Below are 24,824 nucleotides of genomic sequence, written 5' to 3'. Positions count from 1 at the left end.
AAGTGAGTGAAATACAGTCCCTGGGGCTACCACTCAGTCATGAATCCCTGTCATTTCTTTCTTACTTTATTTGCATGTTTTCAAATATAAAATGCTGTTTCTATCTTCTGCTTTGGCGTGAAAAAACCTGAATCTGTTGAAGAACTGACTAAAATAAAAACAGTCACCATGTCAATTACTTAAACTAAATGTATTTACAAAATAGAGGAAATATTTCTATAAACAACCACTTGTTCAAAGCATCACCCAGAAGCATGTAAAAAAAAAATGCGCAGATATAAATATCATTTTTCAATTGATGCCATTCCTTTAAACTATCCATTGTGCTATACTTTGATTAACGAGCTGGAAACAGTCTTTAATAGTTTTGGCATAGATTGTTTAAAAAAAATATAAAACTGCAAATTTATTTTGATAGAATGAATGACAACTTTCATTCCCTTACATGAGTGAATTTTGTTTGCAGAAGTGGTTTGGTGAGGGTAGTTTTTGTAAAGTGTCACAAATGCTATGCAAACATGTATTCATGCAAGCATTTGACATAGTCACCTTGAGAACCAGTTAGGAAGAAAGAAATACCTTGCAATTTCAGTGCCTAATCACATTCAAAACAGGCAGTTAATTATAAACAAGTGTAGTCAAAGCAAAAGCCACAGCAGATAGCAATTCAAAAGCCTAGGTTACATTCGGATAAGTCATTTGCAAACCCTGTAATGTATTTGTGATCTTCAGTATGTCTTAGGGAAGACTTAACCCACTTTGACACTTTGACACCACTGACCATGGTGGAAAAGAAGGATTCAAAAATACAGCAAGTTGATGGTAGCTGCTTTTGAAGCTTACATCCCGAAGTACATACTAGCCACAAGAAAAACTGTGGCATTTGTGTCAGTCTCCAAAAGCACCTTAGCCAAATATGCCTCATCACAGATATTTACACCTTTTGAATCTTGATATGCTCAAGCTGATGTTGTTTCCTAAGGAGCATATCTTTAAACAGCATAATACACCAAGGAACTTCCACAGCTGGCAAAGAAAGCAGCAGAATATAGATGTAAGCAGCAGGATTAATTTAGGTAGCCTAAGACATATGCAGTCATCTCACATGATTAACGTTAGCAGTGTCAGCCTAACACACCAGCCCTCATCTTTCCCTCTTGCTTTCAGCTACTCATTTCAGTGACATTTGGTATTTCCAAATGAGGGAAAAAACAATTTGTTAAATTCTCTCAGATTCAGAAAAGAAGAAATGCTGCATTAATTTAGATCAAACCTACTGCCACTGAATCACTGGTAGAGCTGAGGCTGAACTGATGAGAGCAGGATGGGAATAATAGACTCTGGACTTGAGTTCTTAAGACCTGTATTTTGATAGCTGACAGCACTGGCTACAGCTGCTTCCCATATGTCTCTGTATAATAGCAGGGTGTGTGTGTTGTGGAGAATATAAATTTGTCTCAAATCAAACACCATTCAAGCAATAATTCTAGAGATTCTCATGTTCTAGAAGCAAGAAAGTTTGAAAGAAAACAACACAGTACTTCATAAATAGCAAATATAGCAAATATAAAAATCTAAACCTATGAATTTACATCTGTTCAGAATTTAAACAAGGAAAGCACTTTAAGTAAAATTGCCCAGTTTCACCGCATATATTAAAAATTTCCTAAGTATAGCAACTATGCTAGGTGAAAACAGATGCTGTAGTACTAGTTTAAAAAAAAAAATTGTACAGTTCCTAGGTAGCATTCCTGATTCACGACAGAGAGAACTTCTCAGAAATATCTTCTTTCTTTCAAACTCAACATGACCATCTCACTGCAAAAACAAGACACTCATGAATGGTACTCTCTCTTCAGAACACTTCTAAATGGCTAACAGGAATTTAATAAAATCTGGAATTGCTAGACTCCTCATTTCAGTACATAACATTATGGTACAGAGGTTTATCAAATGGTAATTTAAGACATTAAAAATACATTATCACACTAGGACATCACGACTCTCCTACTTAGGCTTACTGGCTGAAGAATGGGCATAAGTGATCACTGAGCATTCCTCGTGTGGATCAAATTCGGTCCTATACAGATTTCTCATGGTCTAGACTGGAAGCCTTTATGCAGGAAATCGTAAAACAAAACACCCTCCTCCTTTTTTAACCCATCCCTGATGCAAAAAGGAATGAAAAAATGCTGTAACTCTAGGAACCTGACAACTCCATCAATGAAATTGGTAGAAGCTGCCCTGATAGAGTTCGGCAGCTATTCTCTTCCATGATCGAACTGGGCAAACAGAGACTGTACAAGGATGACAGGTCATCCTACCAGTGGTCCTGCCACACAGTTAAGAAGCCCATGTGACAGAAGATGGACTACTGCCATAAATCCTGAACTAATATTTGCTAAGACACTTTCACAGAGCTTAAGGCATTAGCAATAATGATTTTCATTCTCTCTTCATCAAGAGAAAGGTTTCCAATTCAATTATGCATGCAGGCACTAGTATTACAAGGCAGATTAAAACATTGTGACCACAAGGGATGCGATCACTTTTTCTACAACTCTACCTCCGTGAGACCCACAATTTAAGGATCACACTTAGTCTTAATGGGAAAGTCTCACCATTGTATAGCTTTCAGTAATTTGCAGATTTACAGGAAAAAGCCTATACTTTCCAACTATGCAATTAAAACAGTCTGCTTTCCATGGGTGGCTTATCTGGGTTTCAGACAAACTATATGACGGGCGAGTGAAGAGTTAACAGGACTGAAGTTTGTCAATTGATATGCAAAAGAACTGATACGCACATCTTGTGTGCAAAGCTGTTGAACAGAGGAGTCAACAGGACTAAAGAAGTCTACCAACTGATATGCGCAAGGCTGCGGAATGATTAACAAGACTGAAGAAGTCTGCCACCTGGAATCTGCATGGACCCCCGGGGAGGGGAGAAGCAATACGGAGGTGTTGTGGTCTTGCCTCGCTAGCAGGGTCCYCCCAAGCAGACAAACAGACAGTCCTGTGATTGYGAAACTYGCWAAAAGTCAGCAAAAGCAGTGTTTGCCCAGAGCCCCAGTCCTATAAAAAGACTTGGGAGCTAGGAGAGTTTGAGCAGGGACGGGAACGTGACCTGATCATCCTCTCCGGCTGGACCGTGAGAATTCCCCCCCTTCCCCTTTTCCTGGGACGCTGGGTTAAGGTAACTCCTCGAGGTTGAGAGTCCTCTCACTAGGAGAGTGAACAAGAAAGCTTTCAAGTAGGGATAAGCAGTCCTTCCAATTAATAACGCAGTAATCGATGGTTTCGGGTTATCCTTTCTAAATTAGTAACTGATGGTTTTGTGTTATCCTTCCTAAATTAGTAATCGCATTATTTTAATGGATGTTACTAATCCAAGAACTTGTGTGAGGAAATAAACATCTTTTTTAGTATTATTATATTACTGTCTCAGTCGTTGCTATTGAACCTTCATAGCGTGACAGTGCGACACTATAACAGGCACTGAGGGACAGCCACACTAACTCTGGGCAGAGCTAGTTTGGGCCTGACAGACTATTATATCAAACATCAGCACAGTAACATAAGAGCACTGCTTCTACAGCCAGCATGGGTCAAGGCTGTGTGCAAGTTAGTAAATGTTCCAATAAGCTGGAGTGCTGGGAAAAACGGTATAAAGACAGAATAGTATCAATTGCAGCTCAAATCCTGCTGAATTTCATTTAACTGTGTATGGCAACACATCCCATTGTACCTACATTATCATGGTTTTCTCCATTACTTAGACTGTTCCTGGTTCAGAAAATGGAGAGAGTTTGCTGAATACTTATTTCAAGCCATGTATTTGCCATTGCCATTTACCATACTAAAAATAAAAAATTGGCTGACAGGAAGAATCAAGAAAAACTGCTTTACATTAGGTCGATACTTTAACATAGGTTTTGAGGCTAAGCTTATGGCTTCAAAGCAATTACACAGCTCTCCTTTCCCTATTCTGTTGGTTCTCATTGTGGCAGCAATAGAATCATAGCCCCACCGTAAGAGTCTCCCCGAGTAAACATGAAAGCCTGTGTAAAAATGAGTTAATCTGAAAAACAGATTGCATTTAAATACTGATGTGTTTCATCAAAACAAGGGAATACCTGAAAGAGAGACAAAGAAAAAAGAAATAAGGAGACCTGAACGTGTTTAAAGACATTTCTGTTACTTACCCTCAGATCTTCTTTTGTGCTGAAGCTATCAAGAAGCTGTTGGTAATGTCTATCAGTCATTTGTCGTAACAGTGACAACAAACAGGAGACAAACTCCCCCTGGTTCAGATAGGCCAAGAACAGAAGTATTACACATTAAGCCCAAATACATAAGACAAATTCATAAACATTTAAAAATAATTAACAAATGCAAAGGAAATTAATGCTACAGTTAGGAAACACTATTTGTTAGACTCCATATTTAGTGAAAATAAATTAACTTAGGTATGAATTTGTTTCTCATTTAAAGAAATATTTTTCCCCAAACTCAGTTTTTTTGCTCAGCAAAATGAAATAGTTCCAGAAGAGATAAAACAGTAAAAATTTGGCTTGTGATTTGTTTCCCTTATATTTGTTTTTAAGCAGACTGGTTAATAGACTGCAAAAATTACAATCTCTTAGTCAACTCAGTTTTGAAACAGAATATAAACAAAAATATTTTGCAACAACTCTGGGAAGAACGCTATTGTTTTCCAGTAGGGAAGAAGTTAATGCAGCGAGCTGGGAATTTTTCAAAACATGTTTTCATCAGACAGAAAAACTGTATTTGTCAAAAAAGAAAACTCATTTATAGGACCAACTTTGAAAAAGTTCTGATTAAAACAGTTTTCTTGGGTCTACAGTGGAATTTCATTAAAATATGTATGGAGAGAAAGAAGTTGAACTTAATCATAAAGCAAGGACACTGTCCTTCCCACAGTGCTGACTCCTGGATTCGCACTCCGCCATGTCCCAAACTCCAGAACTGGTACACTGCAGGGGGCCTGCTGGATTTTCCTGAGGGATTTACTGGACTCTCCCTGCCCATACAGATGCAGATTCAGTCCAGGCTGTCCTTCAAACAGCATGGGATTTGGGAACAAAAAAGAGGAGGGTACTGTACTAGGTATAGTAGAAAAGTAAAAAAAACCCACTGTATTATAGAAAGCTGTTCCATTACAGTTGACAGACAGGTCAGCTTTCAAATAGTACAAACTTCAGAAGAATTGTTAACTGACTCCCAGATCTGAGCTTTGAATTCAAATTTAGGTAACTATACAGGCAGCTGATTTTAAAAGTAATAATGAATGTTCAGATGCATTTGTTGAACTCAACATGAAAATGTATTTTCTAAGACTTCTGCCAATGTCAGCCACAGACTGACTAGTTGGGGGATATATGAATCATGCATGAAAGCAAACTCCACAAACATCATCACCCTGATAAAATCTTTGAGGATCAGATTCTAGTGCCGTAAGTGAAGCCAAACAGTACACCCAATTCACTTAGGTAGACTCCTGAAGTAATTTTGTTTGTCTCATTTAAGGATCATCATAATCATTAAAATACAAGGAGCTGACAACTTAATTGCGATTCACTGAAGTTCTGAGAGACTGAACTTCCAAGATTTAAAATCAACAAAGCTTTGCTCTAAATGGCTTGCTTCCTGGTAACACTTTATATACAAATGCATTTTCCTAAGTAAAATCTAAAGATCTAAATCACTGACATCCTAAAAGAATTAAAACAGAAGTTTCATTTTCACTGCTGTATTAAGTCCAATTTTTGCTAGTGTAACATCTGTAACAGTGACACCCTTGAAGATCCACTGTTTTGTTGGGCACTCACTTCAAATTATCACACTCATCTCTAAGAAGAATCTTCAGGGCAAGCAGAAATGGTACCGAGACACCCAAACTACCTGATGTGAAAGAAACAGCGCAGTCATGGCAGCATACAGCCTGATGCTGACTGATTATGCTGCTGCTTTATAAATTATGTGGAAAAAGAAATGACACATGCACCTAGAAGATCACACTGAGATGAGTTTGGTACTACTTAGAGAAGTAAGCCAATATCTGATGAAAGCAAGTATGACAATTTTATCCAGTGTGCTGCCATGAGCGTATATACTTCTCACAAAGAATATTTTATGATACATGGATCTTGAATTAATGGTAACATACTGGAACAGATTCTACTGCTGTACTCACATTGGGTACTTTATTATACTTGCTCTACAAATAGTTCCAAGAATCTGGCTCAGTGTGTTGCCATAAGCCCATACTGCATGGTGTTTCTACATAAATGTATATAATTGCCTTATGCTGTGCTGTGAGTCACTTCCACATTAAGCATTCTATGAGACGCCTGTGGTGATGATGACATGGCTTTTCTGATGCATAAAAAGAAAGTTTGCAGCTTGAAAGCACTTTCAGAGGCTAATTTTTTGACAGGGTGAAAGAATTAGACTGTCATCGTGTTTTATGAAAACTTAATCTGCAAGCAAGCGGATATCTCAAAAGAAACCAATAAGCTCAGAGTTTTGCTACAATAACAGTCTAATTCTACAACCCTTACTTCAGCTGAGTTTTTTTGGATTGTATACAGAGTACATTTGTAATTTTGTTATTTCAAAAAAAGAAAAAAAAATCAAACTCTTAGATGCACAGTCTTACTGAATCACAGTGATTAAAGCATGGTGTTAACCTATTACAAAGCTTGGTCAGCTCCGTAAACATTTCAAATATGTTTGTTCTCTGTGGGATAAAGCAAAAAAAAAAAAAAAAAAACCCTACAGGTATTAAATGCTTTTTGAAATGTTTGATCTCAGAGGAAATTCCGTTTTGAAAAGCTACAGTCTATTCATTAGCAAAAAAGGTTACAGTGTAAAAGCAGGTGATTAATCAAAAAGTGTATAATGAGATGGCAAAACAGAAGGCATAGTATGTTCTCTTCACAAAATGTTACTCCCTCGTCTCAAACGGGAGTCATATCTCTTGCTGTATTAGAGCTGGTTTGCCCCTCAAAGGCAAACTGGGAACCTTGCTGAAAACAGCAAAGTGACACTTCCTCCATTTGTTTCAATGTTGATCATAAGCTTTCCTACAAATGTCTGCATTTCAACCTTCTAATTTGCATGAGTTGTTTTATTGTGTTGACCAAAACATCATTTGTTAATCTGGTAAATCTGGCCTCTAGGATTCAGTTCATGACACAGAAATTAAGCTCAAATGGTGAGCCCAAATACAGGAATGTCATTCTATCAATAAATTTGGATTTGGACACATTAGCATCCTATATTCTGCAGAAATTTTTAGAGCTGTTTTATTGGGTAAAAATATATACATTTTAGGATGAAAAATGTTATTGGTTCATATTCTTCCATTTTCAGGAATTCAAATTTAAGGAGAGTTTCAGAAAGCTATTAAATTGTTAACAGAGGAGACAATGAAATTGTTACTAATCTGAAACAGTGTCAAAAGGAATTTTACCTCTTTCTATAGTCACAATTTATAAATAAATGTAATGAGAAAATATTAATATTTCCACTGAAAATGAGTAAAATGCAAGAAAGTTCTTCTTTATTCTCCTCAACTCTCTGTTTTACTGACAACAAAAACTTAACATTGTGAATTACAGTACAAAGACAATATCAGCATAAAGCTATGACTCCTGCCAGCCATAACTGAACTGTTATAGGAAACTTACAGTCACATCTTGAAACTGGAGGCGCATGGCAGAGCCTGATGGTTGAGGTCGGCTGGTGATCTCTAGTATGGTCCTCAACAGGATATCTAGCAGGCTGTTTACAATCACATCTATTTCTTCCAGGACAGATTTTTCCTTAAATAATAAATGAAACCTTTGAGATTTTGAAGTAGAAAGATGACCACAAACAGAATTTCCTTTGATATGGTTTTAGAAACAAATAATAATTAGTTTTATTATGAATGTTTCAGTTGAGAAACAAGGACCATTCTCTAATTAAGATACAATTTTATTTTTATTGATTTTATCCTACAGTTTTTGATTAATAACACTGTACTGAAATATGGAAGACAGTTATGGGGATGAGTTTGAATATATAACCGTTCCTCAAGTTAACATAATTCTATGTTAAATTACTGTTCAGAAAAAGGCAGTAAATAATATACAAGGGCTGTTCAGTCAAGATTTTTATAGGCAACACCCCTAGAGTTTTGGGGGGGGGAAATTGCCAAGAGAGGTTTAAAGTCCAAAAAGTTGAATTCTGTTTTCACACTTTGAAACCGTCACCAGAAACAAACAGATGGTACTCAACCTTCAAGACCTGCTCCAGCAGTAAGTACCAGCTACCTTATTTTTCATCAGCTGAGTAGCACAAACTAGTAGCTTATGTAAGCCTACAACTGCTTGTACACAACATTAGTACAAAGGAACCAGTGTCCACCAACAAAAAAGACAATCAATACCTTAATTACGTGCAAGAAAACACTTGATAAAGTCAAGCTGTAAAATTACTTTTTCTTTTTAAATCAAACGAGATACGTTTCCCCCCTTCAACACTGCGTTCTGTTCCCATGGCAGCAGACATCACCATCTCAATCTGAGCAATTTTATCCATAACTTAAGACAACATTTCTTTACAGAAAGAAACACTTCACCCCATAATCAAACACACGCTGCCAAGCTAAAACTCAGCTGACAAACAGAATCATTTGACTTTGCTGACATCCAGGTGTGGGAGTGAGATTTCTTTTTGCTTCCTACACACCCAAACCATATGATATGTAGCAAAACTCAGAATTCCTCTTTAGACTCAAGATGAGTGTGGTGTCAAGGCTGTGGTACCTGTTACTTCATCTAGTATTAAACAACTGTAAAACATCGCTACTTATGAAGGTGGACAGTATTCAGTGTATTTTGGAACAGTCATCATGGGAGGACTCTTGCACCAAACTATTGTGAAAATGGCCGACCAAAAAAAAAAAGTAATCTTCAAAGGTGTCTGTAAATTCATTTGTTCCATCAAGCTATCTTGGTCACACAGGAAGAAAGGAAGTTCTGAGCTGATCCACAAAAAAATCATGAATTACATATGTGAAAGTCATCAGGTTGTTAATACTCTCAGCTACTCTACTGAAGAACTGTATCTGCATATCCTGCATGTTAGAGAGAGAGTTTTATATAGACATCAACCTGATATTGCGTACATCTCTGGCATTCACGTCCAGAAGAACTCAGTTACACCAAATGGAAGATCTCCCGAAATTGAGATCAGACATATAAACTTCTCCCAATCCAAAACCACAGCTATGCTTTATCACTTGTCACTTTATCTTGTGATGAAGTAATATATTAATCCAAGAGCAGCCACAATAATAATGTCCCTACTGTGCCAAAGTTGTAGGTCTTATCTATATCAAATCACTGAATGAGCTGATTTTAATTGCTAACAGCAGAATGAAATCAAGACACAGAACAGTTCTTACCAATGCATTATGATGTAAGGTACACTGGCCTTGATTTGTTAGGAACTACACCAACTACATGCAAAGTTATTTTCATTGCTTTGTACCCTTTTGCCTGTTGGAATTTCATCATCTTCATATCTGCAGTACACCTACCTAGGCTAGCCCTCATATGCAGCTTTCACAGATGAATTTGCAAATACAAGCATCAGAAGTAGGCCACAAAGATTACCAACTAACACCCAAATATGACCCTTCCTTGCAGTGCTCGTATTAATCCATCCCCTACATCATCTTCATGTATCCTACAAATAATGGCCCACAACATAAAATGTGTCTACAAGAAAGTAGATATTTCTTTTGGTGTACAACGCAACACACAGCCTGACAGCCCAGTCCTTACCAGACAACTGCCCAAATAGCTGTAAACAAGACTGACAGGTAATAATTCAGTACTATACAGAACACGAACCCATCCCAGATGATCACTCTTCCTAAATCCCTCTGCAGATTCCCCTTTGCTGTCCCTCCACAACTATAGAACACCAGGGATCTTCAAAATTCCTTTATTTTCTAAGTGTGCAAGCTAAGAACTTCATCGTCCTTCACTCAGACAGTGAGCTTCTTCCACATTTCCTTTATTTGTATGTATCATCCAGCTCAGGCCTTTCATCTGCTACACAGGAAGATCATATTCAAAATGTCACCTTCCAGCAAGTCCACTCAAAGTCAGTAGCTAAACCAAGCTACTAAAACTGGAGGCCAAGAACTGAAGGGGTATCTAGCTGTCCTGTGGAAAAACACTGCTCACCAACAGCATCCTTGCAGCCTTGCTAGATTATAACGCAGGGGATAGCCTCTTTCAAAGCTCTCACATGTCTAAAATCTAATGCCTAAAAAAGTGTTGTATATTACATTATAATATATTAAACCTGTCAATTCTTTTAGGTTTCTCCCTGAGAAGAGAAACTAGCAACTTCCGCATAACACTCAGAGAGAGTCGAAGCTTGGCAGAACACAACGTGCTACAATTAAAATATTCTTGCATGGAAAAAAAATGTTGATGAGAAATCAAATCGATGTGTTCATGGAGAATCACTGCACAGAAAAATCTTCAAAATGCTTTTCTTGGTTAAAGTCCAGTTTATGTCATCACTGGAAGCCATATAAAGAAGTTCAACACCTTGTTGACAGGACATGATGTTTACTTACTGAGCTGTTCTTCTTGATGAGGCAAAATATGTTGCTAAGGATACGTGCACACATTATAAGGTCCTTCTGCTCTTGTAAATGCATGTGGAGATGATGTAAAACTACTGGAAGAAGAATATATCGAGAATCTGGAATAAATAAAATTTTTTATGAGTACGAGTTTCTCATAGAATCATTTCATCTTAACGTAGACATACAAATATGTCTTCTGTCTAAACCTATATTTCTGATAACTAAATATTTTTACTTGCTTTAATGAGAAGTTTTTACTTCACAATCATAATATTATAAAAAATAAAAGGAAATATTTGAAGAACAAATGATATTCAGAAAAGCAGCATATCATATATACAGACAAACACCACTGTGTGGAATTTTTTATATATGATTAAAATTATATATTTATTGAACTACTAACACAATAATACTTATATTCAAAATAACGTGGAAATATTTTCTAGTATTCCCTGCCATGTGACAGGATCCCTTTGCAAGCCAAGGTCACAATGGATGTCATTTTGAAGTTATATTATTCTGCAAATGAGTTCTAATTTACAGACCAGTAGTACTTCCAGATTTCTTTCAGGATCATTTTTTCCAGATTTCTCTCTCCTACGAAGTATGAGCAATTTAGACTACTGCTGTCCACATGATTAATTTGCTTTTTCTTTAAAAATTTCTTTTTCTAAGCACAAACCTTTAAAATGCTATTTTAAGTCCTGGATTCTCTCAAAATTATATGATGAAAGAATTTCACTAACATGCTACATTTTCTTACTTCTTTTTGTAATTAATGAAAATATTAAATAAGAAGAGTCCTAATGCTTACACTTGTAATGCCACATTAAACACCTATTTAAAACCTGATAAATGGAATGTGTGTGTGTGGGGGGGTCCATTTTATTGTTGCTTTTAGATCTTTTCCATAACTGAGAAATAATGTTCTCATTTAGATCTACTTGAATCACTTCCTCTGTTAAAACTTTAAAGATTATTATATGCTACATTATCTAGATATATCACATCTATTACAGTTCCTTTGTTCATTAATATCCTAATTTTCTAAAAATTGAGTTTGTCTAGAATGAAAATTACTCTTTTAAAATCATTTTGCTAACCATGCATTGTTCCTAGCTTAGTCTTTGCATAAAAACTTATTTTTATTTTTTCTCTTAAATATTTCATCTATTTTTGTCCAGGAAGAAGAAAAAAATAATATATCATGAGATTTCATTTGTTGAACATTTCTTTCATTTGTTGAAATATAGCACCAATTTTGCTTTCTCCTCTATTCCCTTGTTGTCATCATCTAATTATTCATATATCACAAGACCAATCGTAAGGACTAGTTGATCTATATACGTGGTTTAAATATGTTCTTATTTTCCAAAAAATTCTTGTTTGCTCTTTTTAAATGGTTGTTTCATGCTTATTATCTAGTCAGTTGTTTCTCTATTTTCCTGCTGAAGAAAAATGTAACCAAGGTGTATGGCAATAGTCAAAAAAGACCTTCAGTGAATCTAAAACTAGAGGTATTTAAACCCAAAATTGGGAAACAAATAATCTCTATACAGTTGCTGCTGACTTTTGCAAGTGCCTCAGTAGGTTTTCATCCAGTTTGACCTGAAAGTTCTTATCTGCCTGTAGTACTGCAGATGAAGAGCAGCATCTCTTCCAAACCAACAAGGCAATTTTTATCTACTCATAATCTAGAAGCACAGCCAAGTGTTGCCCCAAGTAGTTTTGATAAGTAGAGCATGCACAAGGGACACTGCCCCATCTGCTGCAAGATCCATAGGGTCAGAAAGAAAGCAGGCAAGAAGATGGCTAATGGGTAGATATGTGTATATGAAAGTGCCAAGTTCTGATCCCAGCTGCCAAATCTGTTTACTGACTACTGATGGATGAAAAAGAATTAATGTCTGCAGCTGATGCCAAAAAAAACGAGGACTCCCCATTCCTAGAAAAAAATGACTTAACCTCTAGGCTACAGAAGCAGGCTGCTTCTTCCCTGCTTTGCTTCACACCTTATGCATATTGAATTCTTGTCCAGCTAGCAACCCAACTTCTAGAGAAGAGATGAAGGCTTCACTGTGGAAACCAGCCTGCAGTTTTGTGGTTTCAGTAGTTTCTTGGGAGGCAAGAGATATGAATTTGAATACAGGCTGAGAGCACTGTTCCTCAGCAAATGCTCTAATCACTAGTTCACTACACAATAGTCATAGAGTAGTTATGGTAGCTCTTTCACACACTACTGCATCTCAAATCCCTTACATCAGAAGGTGAGGAAAAAACAGTAGTAGCCCTGTGCTATGGTGTTTTTTCTTGGTTAACTCTTGGCAGCTCATCTTGATGAGCATGTGCTGGACCTGGTTCCTCATTTCCTGAGGTACCCAGCACTCAGCACCACACACAGTGATTGCACACAAGCATGGCATGACGAACTCCATCCTGAAGACCAGGGAAAAGCCTGTGTGGCAGCACCTGGCTTGTAAATAACCAGCTCTTTTATATGATCTGGCTTGAACTGTCTATAACATAACTGAGCATCCTCATTCAACCGCTTTAAGTATCCTATTTTTGCAAAAATGCATAAAACAATTATGAACTTTGTTTTACCAAGACCAAGTGGATTTGCAAAAAGCATGTTACAGTGACTTGCAACTATACTGGGGAGGGAACAGTGCCATTTACTGAATTAACCACCATACATAATACAGCACTAGACATAATCCTCATAAACCCCTAATCTAAATACCTGTCTTGACCCATTTAGATGGAAAGATCTGAAGAGGATAGCAGATATCACCACAGAGCCAAACAAAGGACTACACGAAAAAATTCAGAGAAAATAGTGTTTACCACTTGCCTCAGGTTCCTCTTTTTTCTTAAAAAAGTCAGATGCAATGTCAGCCACTGTATATAGTAAAATTAATGAACACAAGGAATGGTGCAATAATTATAATCCTTAGCCATCAGTCACTGTCCTAATTTTTCTTCTGCGCAAGCCAAATTAGCTGACTGCTTAAAATGCTAATGCTTGCCTTTACAAAAATTTTACAGAAAGAGAAAAAATTTCATGACACTGAGTTTTTCAAGTGCATGTCTGGCATAATTAAAAAGACAGACTACTCAGGGCAATCCTCGTAATTTCCCTATGCAAGCTACATTAACATTAAACATTTAACCTACAGCACAACTTTCCCTCTTGCTTTTCTAGTCAGTAGAGAAATAACCGTACATACAAAACTTTCCATATTCCAGTGTATTTTAAAGATTTATTTCAGAAAGAGTTGCTCTTATTTTTGATAGTCTTACTTGGACTGACTCAGTTTATGCTTGCTTGTTTGGAAGAACGACCTGACTTCAGGGAGGTAGGAGAAGAAAATGATTAAGCCAATTGGCTGAAGCCAAATGAACAGTTATCACGGCAATTTCAAAATCAACTGTGCCTGTTCTATGACTGCATGAACATTTCAGTGTTTTCAGAGTAGTCATTTTCTCATCTTTTAATGAAGCACTATTTTCACTTCCAAAAAAAAAAAAAAATTGTCCGTAGTGCTGAAGAAAAACACAGGTATGGTTGAGAAACTCCCCTCCACCATCCAGAAAGAGAGACACAGATGTGAAGCATTATTTGCAAAGCTTTTGAAAAATATTTTCTGTTCTCCATTTTAGAGGTACTAATATACACTGAAATTTTATTTATTTTATATATACATATAAAAATTTACATATCAGAGGTGTGACATAAGCACACACACAAATTCCTCCGAGGAGCAGTATATATAGCTGGGGGAGACAAACTAAGAAATTAAGAATTAATCTGAAAAAAGAACTGGAGTACTTCAGGGTGTGAATCAATACATAAAACCTTTATGCTTTGAAAAGTTTTGCTTATTTTTTTGAAATCTGTGTTAATATGTAAAGTTTAAATTAATACTTGAATGTATTTTAACTAAATTTAATTCAGGATTTGTATCAACTTATTTCAATAATGATAGTTTTTTTCATTTTTATAGCAATCAATTAGCTTGCAATGACTACTGAAGTGTTACAAGTCTTATTAAAGAGAATTTTTGCCATTAGTCTTTTAAAAAACTAACTGGATCAAAAAGAAAAGGTAACAGGTAGTTTCTAAGACTAAACCTCCTTTTCAGTTTATCTTTTCCTGAACTTGTTAACAAACATTTTTTTTTCATTTCAGTAGGAAGTCCAACATGTAACAACATCCATTCTGTGAGGTATAAGACATCAAATTATTCTTGCTGTTTGTGTCTACATATTCAGCTCTGAGTGGCTATAGAAACATACAGTATCCTATCATGCACATTTTCCTATGATACAAAGGATGCAATTCTCTGATAAACTCATTCACAGGGACAGACTGAAGGAAGATTCGATCTCAAAGAAAACATAGATATTTTTCAATTTTCTAATCTATTAATGGTGGGTTTCAGTGAAAAATAAGGAAAAAACAATAAAAAGATGAGAAAAAATATTAAAGAACTATGTAAAACATGACATATGAAAAAATATATAAAACCAACACATGAAGATCAGTACGTTTTTAAATCACCAACTCAGGGTTTTTCCTAGCTTTATAATTTATGGTACATACCATCATGATATCTAGAGTGTTAATGAGTAGAGAACAAAATCCCACCTCTATCTGTTTTGAACAGTTTACTACACTAAAATGGAAAGTGTTACCCAGCTATTCTTGTGTCTTCCCAAAATACAAATATCTGGATCCTTACACAAAGTGTTTTGCCTTGCAAGAACATCCACAATGCGACAAAGAGCTGCAACATAGATTATGACTGGGCTTTCTCATTATGGGATCTTTATGGGATTATGTACAGGCTTTTTCTTTATGGGATTTTCTTTCATTGGGACTGTACCTACTAATGCAGTCTCTCTTGATAACTGACATTTTTAGCCCATGGTGCTTCCGATAAAACACATCCTCTTTGGAGGAGGAAGATGACACATGCCACTTACACACCTCATGTTTTCATAGTTATTTAATTTGCAAGCTCAAAGCAGTGCCCTCAGAGAAAAAAAAGTTTTGGTGTTCTGCTATTTCCTGTTTAACTATGTCAAGACAACTATGGTTCAAGATGTGTTTCTGTGTTATTGGCCTTAACTATCCCTCTCCCCCGACCAAAGCAAGCTGTCCATACTGCATAAAAGATGACAAACAAGAATGCTAGAATATCAATTTATCTGAAATGACAAAGAAAGAAAATCTTCTGGGTAAAGGCATACATAGGTCATGAATTTGTCCACTCAAGTGCCGTCAGGGATGCATCCAAGGAGTCACACCCAAAATACCAGCAAACTGGAGGAAAGGCCGGGAAGCAAAAATAAAACTGCTAGCCTTTATCAGCAGGAAAACAACGTAACCTGTTTCTTTTTAGTCATTCAGTGTAGTGTACTACAAAGATGCAAAGTAAATTTGCAAAAAAACAAAGTGATCCCGAGCAAGGGAACTGAACTGTAAGCTTGAACTGGGTCCTAAGCTGCTCTGCACATCATTGTCCTCTGGCAAAAGAAGTGTTGGAGCAGGAGTCATTGTATCACTCAGATCTTCAAGATGCCTTAACACCCACTAACTTTTCACAGGAGGTAGGCAGCTAATTGCTGTTTGCATCTTTTAACATGTCTGTAGTTCTTACCCATAGCAAGAGCTTTAGTCTAAAATTGCAGAAATACAAATAGATTCTAAGTGAGCTATACAAATGCCTCAACACAGAGCCATTTTAGAAATCCTATCCACACATGCCTGCGAATACATATACAGCCCATAGGAGATGTGCATTCTCTACAGAGAGGCAGCTAGAGACCAGGAAGGAGACCCTAATGCATCTAAAATTGAACTAAGCATCTGTACTTTGGGCATCTTAAATCATCCCCTACATCTGATATTTCTGTTTTCAACAAATACCAAATATATCTCCTGATCTCAGCAAAAGCACAAGTTTGGTGTCAGCTGATTTCTGCAGCAGTAGGAGCTGATGTGGCTGTTTAAAAAATTCTGTGTTAGTTTTTAGGCCCGTGCAGCACAAAATGCCTAAAACTTCAACGCTACACTAATCTTGCTTGCTTCAAAGCAAGCTCCAGAAAGCAGAAAAGGTTGTCCAAGTGCCCTGCTTATTTTTAGAAGTTTGAATAGTTGTTCCCTGCATTCCATCTAGCTTCAATTGTAGCTTGAAGTGTTCATCATCTTCATCTGTGAGGCAGAATTCAATTATTTTCAGAGCAGCAAGCCGCAACTTTATGTTAGGATGACTACTTTGCACATGAACATAGCTTAGTGCAATATTTATTTCCTCAAGAGGATTTTAAAAGGTCTTTCCTCTAGGAATGGACTGAGGCAAAGTCTTTTTTATTATTATTATTTATTTTAAGGAGATAATACATTAGGGGCAAAGAAACCATGAAACTGAGCTCCACAAGACCCCTCAGCTTAATGGTAACTAAAATTATACTTTACGAGATGTTTTCAAGCACTTGTCCTAAGCATCATATCATGGACAGTCTACATTATTGCCTAATGTCTTCCACATCAATTACCCTGTGGTTTAAGAAATTTTATATTCCATCGGTCTACAACCCACCTTCCATGTGAAACTTACCATCTAATCTTCATTGCTTTTATAGCTGAAACCAACTCTGATGACGTCTTAAAAATAAAACTGGATTTAAATAAAAAGCTAACACTTTTACAAAAGAAAGCAAAATTTGTCAATATAGCTGAGCACCAGATTTACAGTTCCGAACAAGTCCCCAACAGTCCTTTACGTGGCATTAAGTTATGTAATTACTTTCAGTCATGTGGATCCTCCAGTTAGGCTGACCTAACCAGGACAATGGGAGGAAAATAGAAATGCACCTAAACCCATCTTGATGTTATCTGCTCCTGAAGTAGCTTGGAAATTGAAAAACATGAGTTGGAGCATCCTTAAGATTGCTCTACGAATATGTCATCATCTATTCAGAGCATCAAAGGTCTGATCCATCAGCTGTAGGGAGAGCTAGTTGTTCTGGAAGGGCCAGTGTGTAGGCTCACGAGAGGAAGAGTAAGCTGCTTTCACAGCCAGAACAAAGCAAAGCAGACAGGATCTACCATGAGTACTTCTACTGATATTTCTTGTCCATTTGCTTGAGCTCATACTTTTAAGTATGATGACTGCAAGCATTAAGCATTTAAAAAAATAGTGTTCTAGGACCTCTTCCTTTATTCTGCAGCATGTCAAAATACCTGACGACTTTTGTTAGCCTTCATCACTGCAATGGGTTTATCTTGACTGCCTTAGACGAGTAAGAGCTGATGTTTCTATTGAACCCTAATACTTGCACAAGGATGGAGCATTTGGCCAACACCCAAATAGTTCTCAAGAGGGCTTTTGGAAAGAAAATTAACACTTACTAACATCCTTAAAATCTCTGCTATTTTAATTCTTTTTATTTTACAATTAATTTCAGACAAATTTAATATTTTGTCACTTCTCTCACTTAAAATTGAAACATGTCAGGGCCACCACCACACAGCAATTTTTTGTTCCACATAGCAAATAACTATACTATTATACACTACACACAGCAAGTATCACTTGCATTTCTCCTCAGGGAACCTTTCCGTTTTCTCCACTACGTGATTATCTTAGCACTTTATGTTGCTTTTTTATGCTGCAGTAAGAAAACAGAGGATCAATAGTGCTGAACTAGCAATAGTTACACAGATAAAACTTAATGGATAAGTGAGAATCTGTTTCCCATACTACCCCCAAAGGATAAAAAAGAAAAGAAAATTGTTTTGTATTAGTAAAGTTTTGTCCTTTATAATTACATAAAAAGTATAATGAAAACTCCTTTCACAGACATGTTGCCAGCAGTGGATCAAAACAGAACTACAGTTTTATGAATATTAGTCTTTAAAAAAATAAAACCATAAAATTTAATTAACTATTCTTGTAAAATATGATAAACTGCCTGTACAGAAAAATGCTTCAAGAATTATTACTTAGGAAGCACTACTGTGCTAGGCATTATTTCCTTTAGGTGACTTGCTTAACAAGCACACAATTAAAGCTCCTTAACTGAAGGCAGCCCAGAGTAATCTTACCTGGGTTAGTGTACAGGTGACTCTCTACTGTTTTCCCAATACTCTGAAGTTTAACAGCTTGAAGAGATTCATCCCCATGCGTGACTGTCGGCAAGCTGCCCAGAGCATCATGAACCAAATTTGCCACCTCTCTTACATCATAGAGCTTCAAAAGTTCAGAGTACACAGATGGGAATGAGCTGAGAAATACAGCCTAGAGGAAAAGGGGAAAAACAAGCCAGTCAGATATTGTAATATAGTTCTGACATTCACAAAATTTAAATAACTACAGAAATGTAAATAACTGTAGAAAAAAATGCCTTTTTTTACATTTCAAGGGTAGTTGGTAGCATTAAAATCAGTCAGATTTTTAGAAGCAACGTTCATGAATGGGCTCACACCAGTGACTATTTTCCTTTAAACATTATTTAATGACTATCCATTTTGCTCATGACAAAATGGAAGTAAATAGCTCCACTTAGAACAAATATATTTATTATTTACATATGTCTCATGACCTGTGTATGAGAGGAAATTTTTAAAAGGATAACAGAAGCCATTTGATACCAGAACAAGATGATTTGAGGGGTTTGTTTTATTTTGTTTTGGTTTTTAAGATAAGGAATAACAGCCTTCCACTGTTATCCTCTTCTCTTCCACTTCTCAAATATTGCAAATTTTTACTTTGGAGCAAGGCAGCACTGGTAGTCTTAGTTCACTTCAATAGTCCTAAAATACAGTTAGGAAATCTTTAGAGAAAAATGAATGTGGAGACAAAACTGAAAAAGAAAAGATGACAATGCCGAAGAAGGAAGCTAGAACTTACATTCCCTCCTTCCTTTCCAAATTCTGCTAACTGAGAAAAGCTACTTAATATAGGCCCTCTTCACCCTGGTGTCAGAATAGTTAACGTACAAGATATAGAAGAAGAACCCCAAAGACGCTTTTCTATGTTATTTTGCTGTAAATATCTCACATAAGCAGCTTGAGTGAAATCAGATGGAAGAACATCTCTCCACCTTGCTCTCTCTGATTTGCCAATTCTTGGAAGAGCAATTTTCAACAGAGTTTAAGAAACGAATAATTTTCAAAAGGTTGCAAGCACCTATGGCTAGGGAAACACAGCAAAAAATCTAGGAGGTATATCTATGACTTGTGGACTTGGTTAATTCTACAGCACTTTTAATAGAGAGAAGTGTTTCCTGTGTGTTTTGCCTCTGCCCTTCAGCACCGGTCAATTGGAGCAGCCTTGGTTTAAACAAAGACACTAGCGGAGTACTAAAACAGAGTTCAGCAAGATTTTATGCTTTACAAAAAGCATTAAAACTGAGAAAGCTTTTCTGTTGAGTCAAATTCTTCAGTTCCTATGTAGTTAAACCAAGCTGTAAAATGCCCAAAATAGAGACCACTTTATTTGTATCCATTAATTCTGACATGTCTTTTTAACCACTGGAATTACCAAAAACGTAATATGAACCATTTATAATTCAAAAGGAAACATCCTTGGCAAAGGTGATCCTAAATCTAATATTTAGAAGCTAGTGGTATGAAAATTTCACACTACAGGACAAAGGTATGAGAATGAGCTGAAAACATCATTTTGTTGTAGAGAAAACACATTTTCTTTCTTGAGCAAGAGAAATAAGGACATGGATACTTTTTCCATTGTATGTGGAAAGCAGTAATAAAGCACGCCCACAAACTTACTTGTAGTTGGGATAAAGCACTAGCCCCTTTGCTTTCTTGGGAAAGGAAGAAGCGCACTGACATAAGAAGCTCTTGGATACAGCAGCGGAATTCCTCCTCATTTTGTCCACCAGTGGCAATAGAGAATAACCTTCGAGACTGAACTATATATTTAAATATATACTCCTGTGCCTACAAATGTCAAAATCAAAGATAACTCATAAAAATGAACCAGTCGTCTTTAAACAGAACACATACTACGATTATATCATTCAAATAATGACAACAGTCTGAACCATGAGACCACGCTACGTAATTTTTGCCAAACCATTTTTTTCCCTCTCTAATGAAACACTAACAACATTTTAAAAGCACATTCTTAAAAATGCTTTCCAGTGGCCTTTTGGAATCTCTATACACAACAGAACACTTGTTTATTTAACATATGCAAAACTGCAAAATCTCTTCTCCCTCTGCCCCTCCCAATATCCCTCACATGTTTTTGGCTACAGAAATAAGTATTGCCAAGAAGGCAAGGCCAATAAAAGAAATAAGTTTAGGCAACCTTTTGACTTTCTTGGACTATCTCTGCCTATTAAAAAGTGATTTCCTGTCAGCTGTTAACCAGGTAATGCCAAAAAAGCTTAGTTCAAGTTGCAAAACTGATGAATGTAAATTAAATATACAGCCATTTCTTGTTAGTGAAACTAAGTTAACAGCAGCATAGAAAAGCACAGAAGGATACCATGTTGATATTTTATTTCCAGTAGCTCCTATCCAAATGGGACTATTCTGCCGTGCAACTCAGCTTGTCTTTGCACTGTGCTCTGTTGATGGTACAAACCAGGAAAACCAGAGCAACCATGTCACCATTTTCAGTAGACTCCCCTGTTGTCAGGATTAAACCACTAAGTCAGCATGCTTGTCTGCCATCTAGATTCACAGTTGTGACAGACGTTAATACTACCAGTGTAATCTATATATGATTTTTTGAACTCCTACTCATATATATCCTCATTCAGTTAGGAACAAACTGTTCCAGAGTCTAGTGGTAGTAAGCTCCATTGATCAATTTTGGCAAAAGAGGAAGAAAGCTAAAATGCACCAAAAAAGCATGCAATTCCTTAGAATTAATATTACAGTTCCATCATTTATACACACTATGTTCCATTTCCTAATATAAATCTGTTGGCACTGTACAAACATATCACTTAAATATATAGTTGTCAATTACCTTTAGTACTTCCTGTATGTGTTCTTGCAGCTCTACTTCGGTGACTCGATCAATATGCCACTTTAGTACTTTTATAAGATCTCTAGAATATCAAATCAAAAAGTCTTATAACATAAAACTGGAAAAAGAGATAACTTAGCATTTAAAATGCAAACAAATATCTTTCATATAAGAAACACTAAAAAAAGAAAATTTATATGACAATGTTTTGATAATAACTTCAAGCCCCATAATACACTCAGTGGCCAATCTGCTGCAATGTTACATAATGGACCTCTAATGAATAGGAAATAATAATAATAATAATAATAATAATATCAGCATTACACATGCACTAGAACGATTTCAAACAGGACACCAAAGCTCAGTTAAGCCATAAGAGTTTCTGCCAGGTTGGCCCACCCCTGCTATTCCATGAATTAGTTTGCAGTCTTATTAAACTGCATTGGTTAAAAAGAAAATTCAGTTAGCAAATAATAAAAACAGAGAGTACAGGAGGGTAAGTGATGCTTATTAGTGCACTGCTCTACATAGACAGCAAACACAGCTGCAGCAGATTGATGTCAAGGCTCCTACGTTGCTCAAAGTCATTCAGGTAAAGAAAGCCACTGAAATACAAAGTCAGTCAATGCTAGAGCCTTAGCAAGTAATCCTTCTGTTATTTTAAAATTATTTTACTCCTTTTTTAATGGCCTAAATTTGGGCCATTCATATAACATTTTACTCCTTACATCATAGTTGAATTTAACGCTATGATTGATTCTGCTTAGTATACCAATAATTGTCAATATTCAAATCAGTTAGAAAAAATACAGACTTCACCTGTATGCAAGTGCACCTGCAAAATGACTTTCAATGTAAGTGTCCATTACTGGCTTAAAGTGGTGAAACTTGCTGTCCTGCAGCAAATTTATTATGTGAACCTAAGAGAGAAGAAGAAAAAATAAGAAATAGTTTTTTTTTTCATTTAGTTCTTAAATAGTATTAAGCATAACCACAGAATGAAACTCACCAAACAATCAAATACTTTTGATCCATATTTTTGAGAATTTTCATCTAAAATCCCAAATAAAGTGTCTAGTGTATCTTGAAGAAACTGAATAGAAAGAACAAAAGAGACAGTTTGTCATTAAATACGTATTTTTAACAAGCAAGTAAATTATTCCTTTATATCACCTAAAGCCAAAAGGAAGGAAAGAAGGAATGGTATATACCTTCACTATTTCTGAACCATCAATTTCTTTTAATTTTGAGAGGCAACCTGCAATTTTGTCTGGGTGGGTTCTCCATTTCAGAAGGTCAAGCATATCTCCTACCAAAACAAAATGCAAGATTAAAGCTGGAAGTAAAGCAGAATTACAGATTTTAAATTCTACTATTACAACCCACTCAGCAAAACCTGGCTTCATCAAAACAAAAGGAAACATCTCAAGACTTGCAATAATACCATCTGCCCAACAACAAATTCCCATTCCATCCCATAATGGCTCCACCAACAGGGACATGAGAACATGAATGGGGTCATTAAAATCAGTCTCCTCCAGCAACTATATCATCCAATTTTGTTCAGATTTGTCAGCTACCATCTTAAGGGAAGTAATTATTTTGCTGCCTGTATTCCTACTGAAGGATGCCTTCCAGAGCCTCACGCCTCTGATGGCTAGAAACAATCTCCTAGTTACTAGCTTACACATAGTCAAGTATTTATGCCAACATTTTAAAATGAAGACTCATCTTCCAATACATTTTTAGAGAAAAAACATAATGCTTTTAAGACACTTTTTTTTAAATTAAACAAGACACCCTCTATTGGAAAAAAAGCTCTTCTGAGCAGCCTGTCAAGCGCACCTGAGACTCTTTGCACTTGCTCCAGGTTTAATTCTTCCTCCTTCAGCTCTTTTGACCAAAATGGTACAACAACGCACACAAGATGCTTTCTCATCTCTGTTTTCTATAGTATCATTAGCACATCTTATCTCTGCTGTAAACACCTGCCATATATGTTGTAGAACTATCTTTTATTGAGACTACCTCACAGTGGTGACACAAACAGTTCTTTCTCCTTTTTGCCCCACTGTTCAGCTCCCTTGCTATAGCAGAATCCCCATCAGTTTCCAGCAGGGTATGATCCTGTATTTCGTATCATTAGACTTCATCTAATTTTTGCTTTTCTTTTTGTCCTCTCAAGGTCACCTCATTCTGCCTGTATCACGTTGATCCTCACTCTCAACTGATGAGCCCTCTCAACTACGTACCAGCAGCAAATTTTATTAACATGCTCTTGATGTTCACCCCTTCCAGTGACCCCAAATCAATCCCAGAACTAATTCTTCAGATCTCATAGTATTTTCCTTCCATTCAGGGTGTCTCTTTACAGCATAACCTGCTGTTTCCCTTTTAGCCTGTTATTTACCAGTTTTAAAATTCTTATTCTAATCTGTATCTATTCTAATTTCCCATGTGGTGTGTTATTGAACTCCAGATGGTTTAGAACTGCTACATTTCCTCTAAATAATACTTAAAAAAAAGTATAAAAGAAAGATTAAGGAGTTTATTCTGGCACAATAATCCTTTGATAAACCCATCTTGGGTTTTATAGCATATTCCATTTAGCTACACGTTCATTCTTTTCATCCATGATTTCTTGTAAATGCTTGCATAAAATTGTTTGGAGGATGATGGCTGAGATAACATTTCTGCTTTTCCACCTTTCTTAAATGTAGGTACTAGATTTATTACTCCTCAGTCAAGTGATACAGCTTTCAGCTTCAGAGATATATTGAAAACCTTGCTATATGACTGGGAATTTCATGTCCCATACCGTTCAGTATTTTAAAACAAAATTTTGCAAATCTCTGTTTGACTTTTAGCAGTTTTCACTTTCTCCTGACACTAGTTGAACTCTGACATATTGCTGTTAATTTTCTCTCTTCCGCTGCAGACGCTCTGCTTATTCCTACTGTGTTTTGTACGTTACTCATTCGGGCAGATCTGCAGCATTCCTTGCAAGTTGTATTTAGAGCACAGAAGTTCCACATATTTTTGAACCTTTGAATTAAATAAATCCCAAAGCTCCTTTGCATTCAAGTTGACTCCTTCCATATTTCACTAGCCAGCTTTTCAGAA

General features: G+C 36.3%; 1 protein-coding gene across 1 annotated transcript in view; it reads right to left on the bottom strand.

The window, feature by feature from the left end:
• DOCK4 (dedicator of cytokinesis 4) overlaps positions 1 to 24,824 on the bottom strand; it is a 176,636-nt gene that overhangs the window by 61,802 nt on the left and 90,010 nt on the right. Inside the window, exons 18-26 of the mRNA XM_026055109.1 lie at positions 22,913 to 23,010; positions 22,711 to 22,794; positions 22,521 to 22,621; positions 21,699 to 21,780; positions 20,486 to 20,656; positions 18,800 to 18,992; positions 10,669 to 10,796; positions 7,715 to 7,849; positions 4,205 to 4,303 (exon numbers count right to left, since the gene is read on the bottom strand). Of these exons, the coding sequence (XP_025910894.1) occupies positions 4,205 to 4,303; positions 7,715 to 7,849; positions 10,669 to 10,796; positions 18,800 to 18,992; positions 20,486 to 20,656; positions 21,699 to 21,780; positions 22,521 to 22,621; positions 22,711 to 22,794; positions 22,913 to 23,010 (1,091 nt within the window). The remainder of the gene's footprint in view (positions 1 to 4,204; positions 4,304 to 7,714; positions 7,850 to 10,668; positions 10,797 to 18,799; positions 18,993 to 20,485; positions 20,657 to 21,698; positions 21,781 to 22,520; positions 22,622 to 22,710; positions 22,795 to 22,912; positions 23,011 to 24,824) is intronic.

The sequence above is a fragment of the Apteryx rowi genome, unplaced genomic scaffold (genome assembly GCF_003343035.1).
Source record: "Apteryx rowi isolate R43461 unplaced genomic scaffold, aptRow1 scaffold_984, whole genome shotgun sequence".
Lineage (NCBI taxonomy): Eukaryota > Metazoa > Chordata > Aves > Apterygiformes > Apterygidae > Apteryx > Apteryx rowi.
This window is presented reverse-complemented; position numbering and strand designations above follow the sequence as displayed.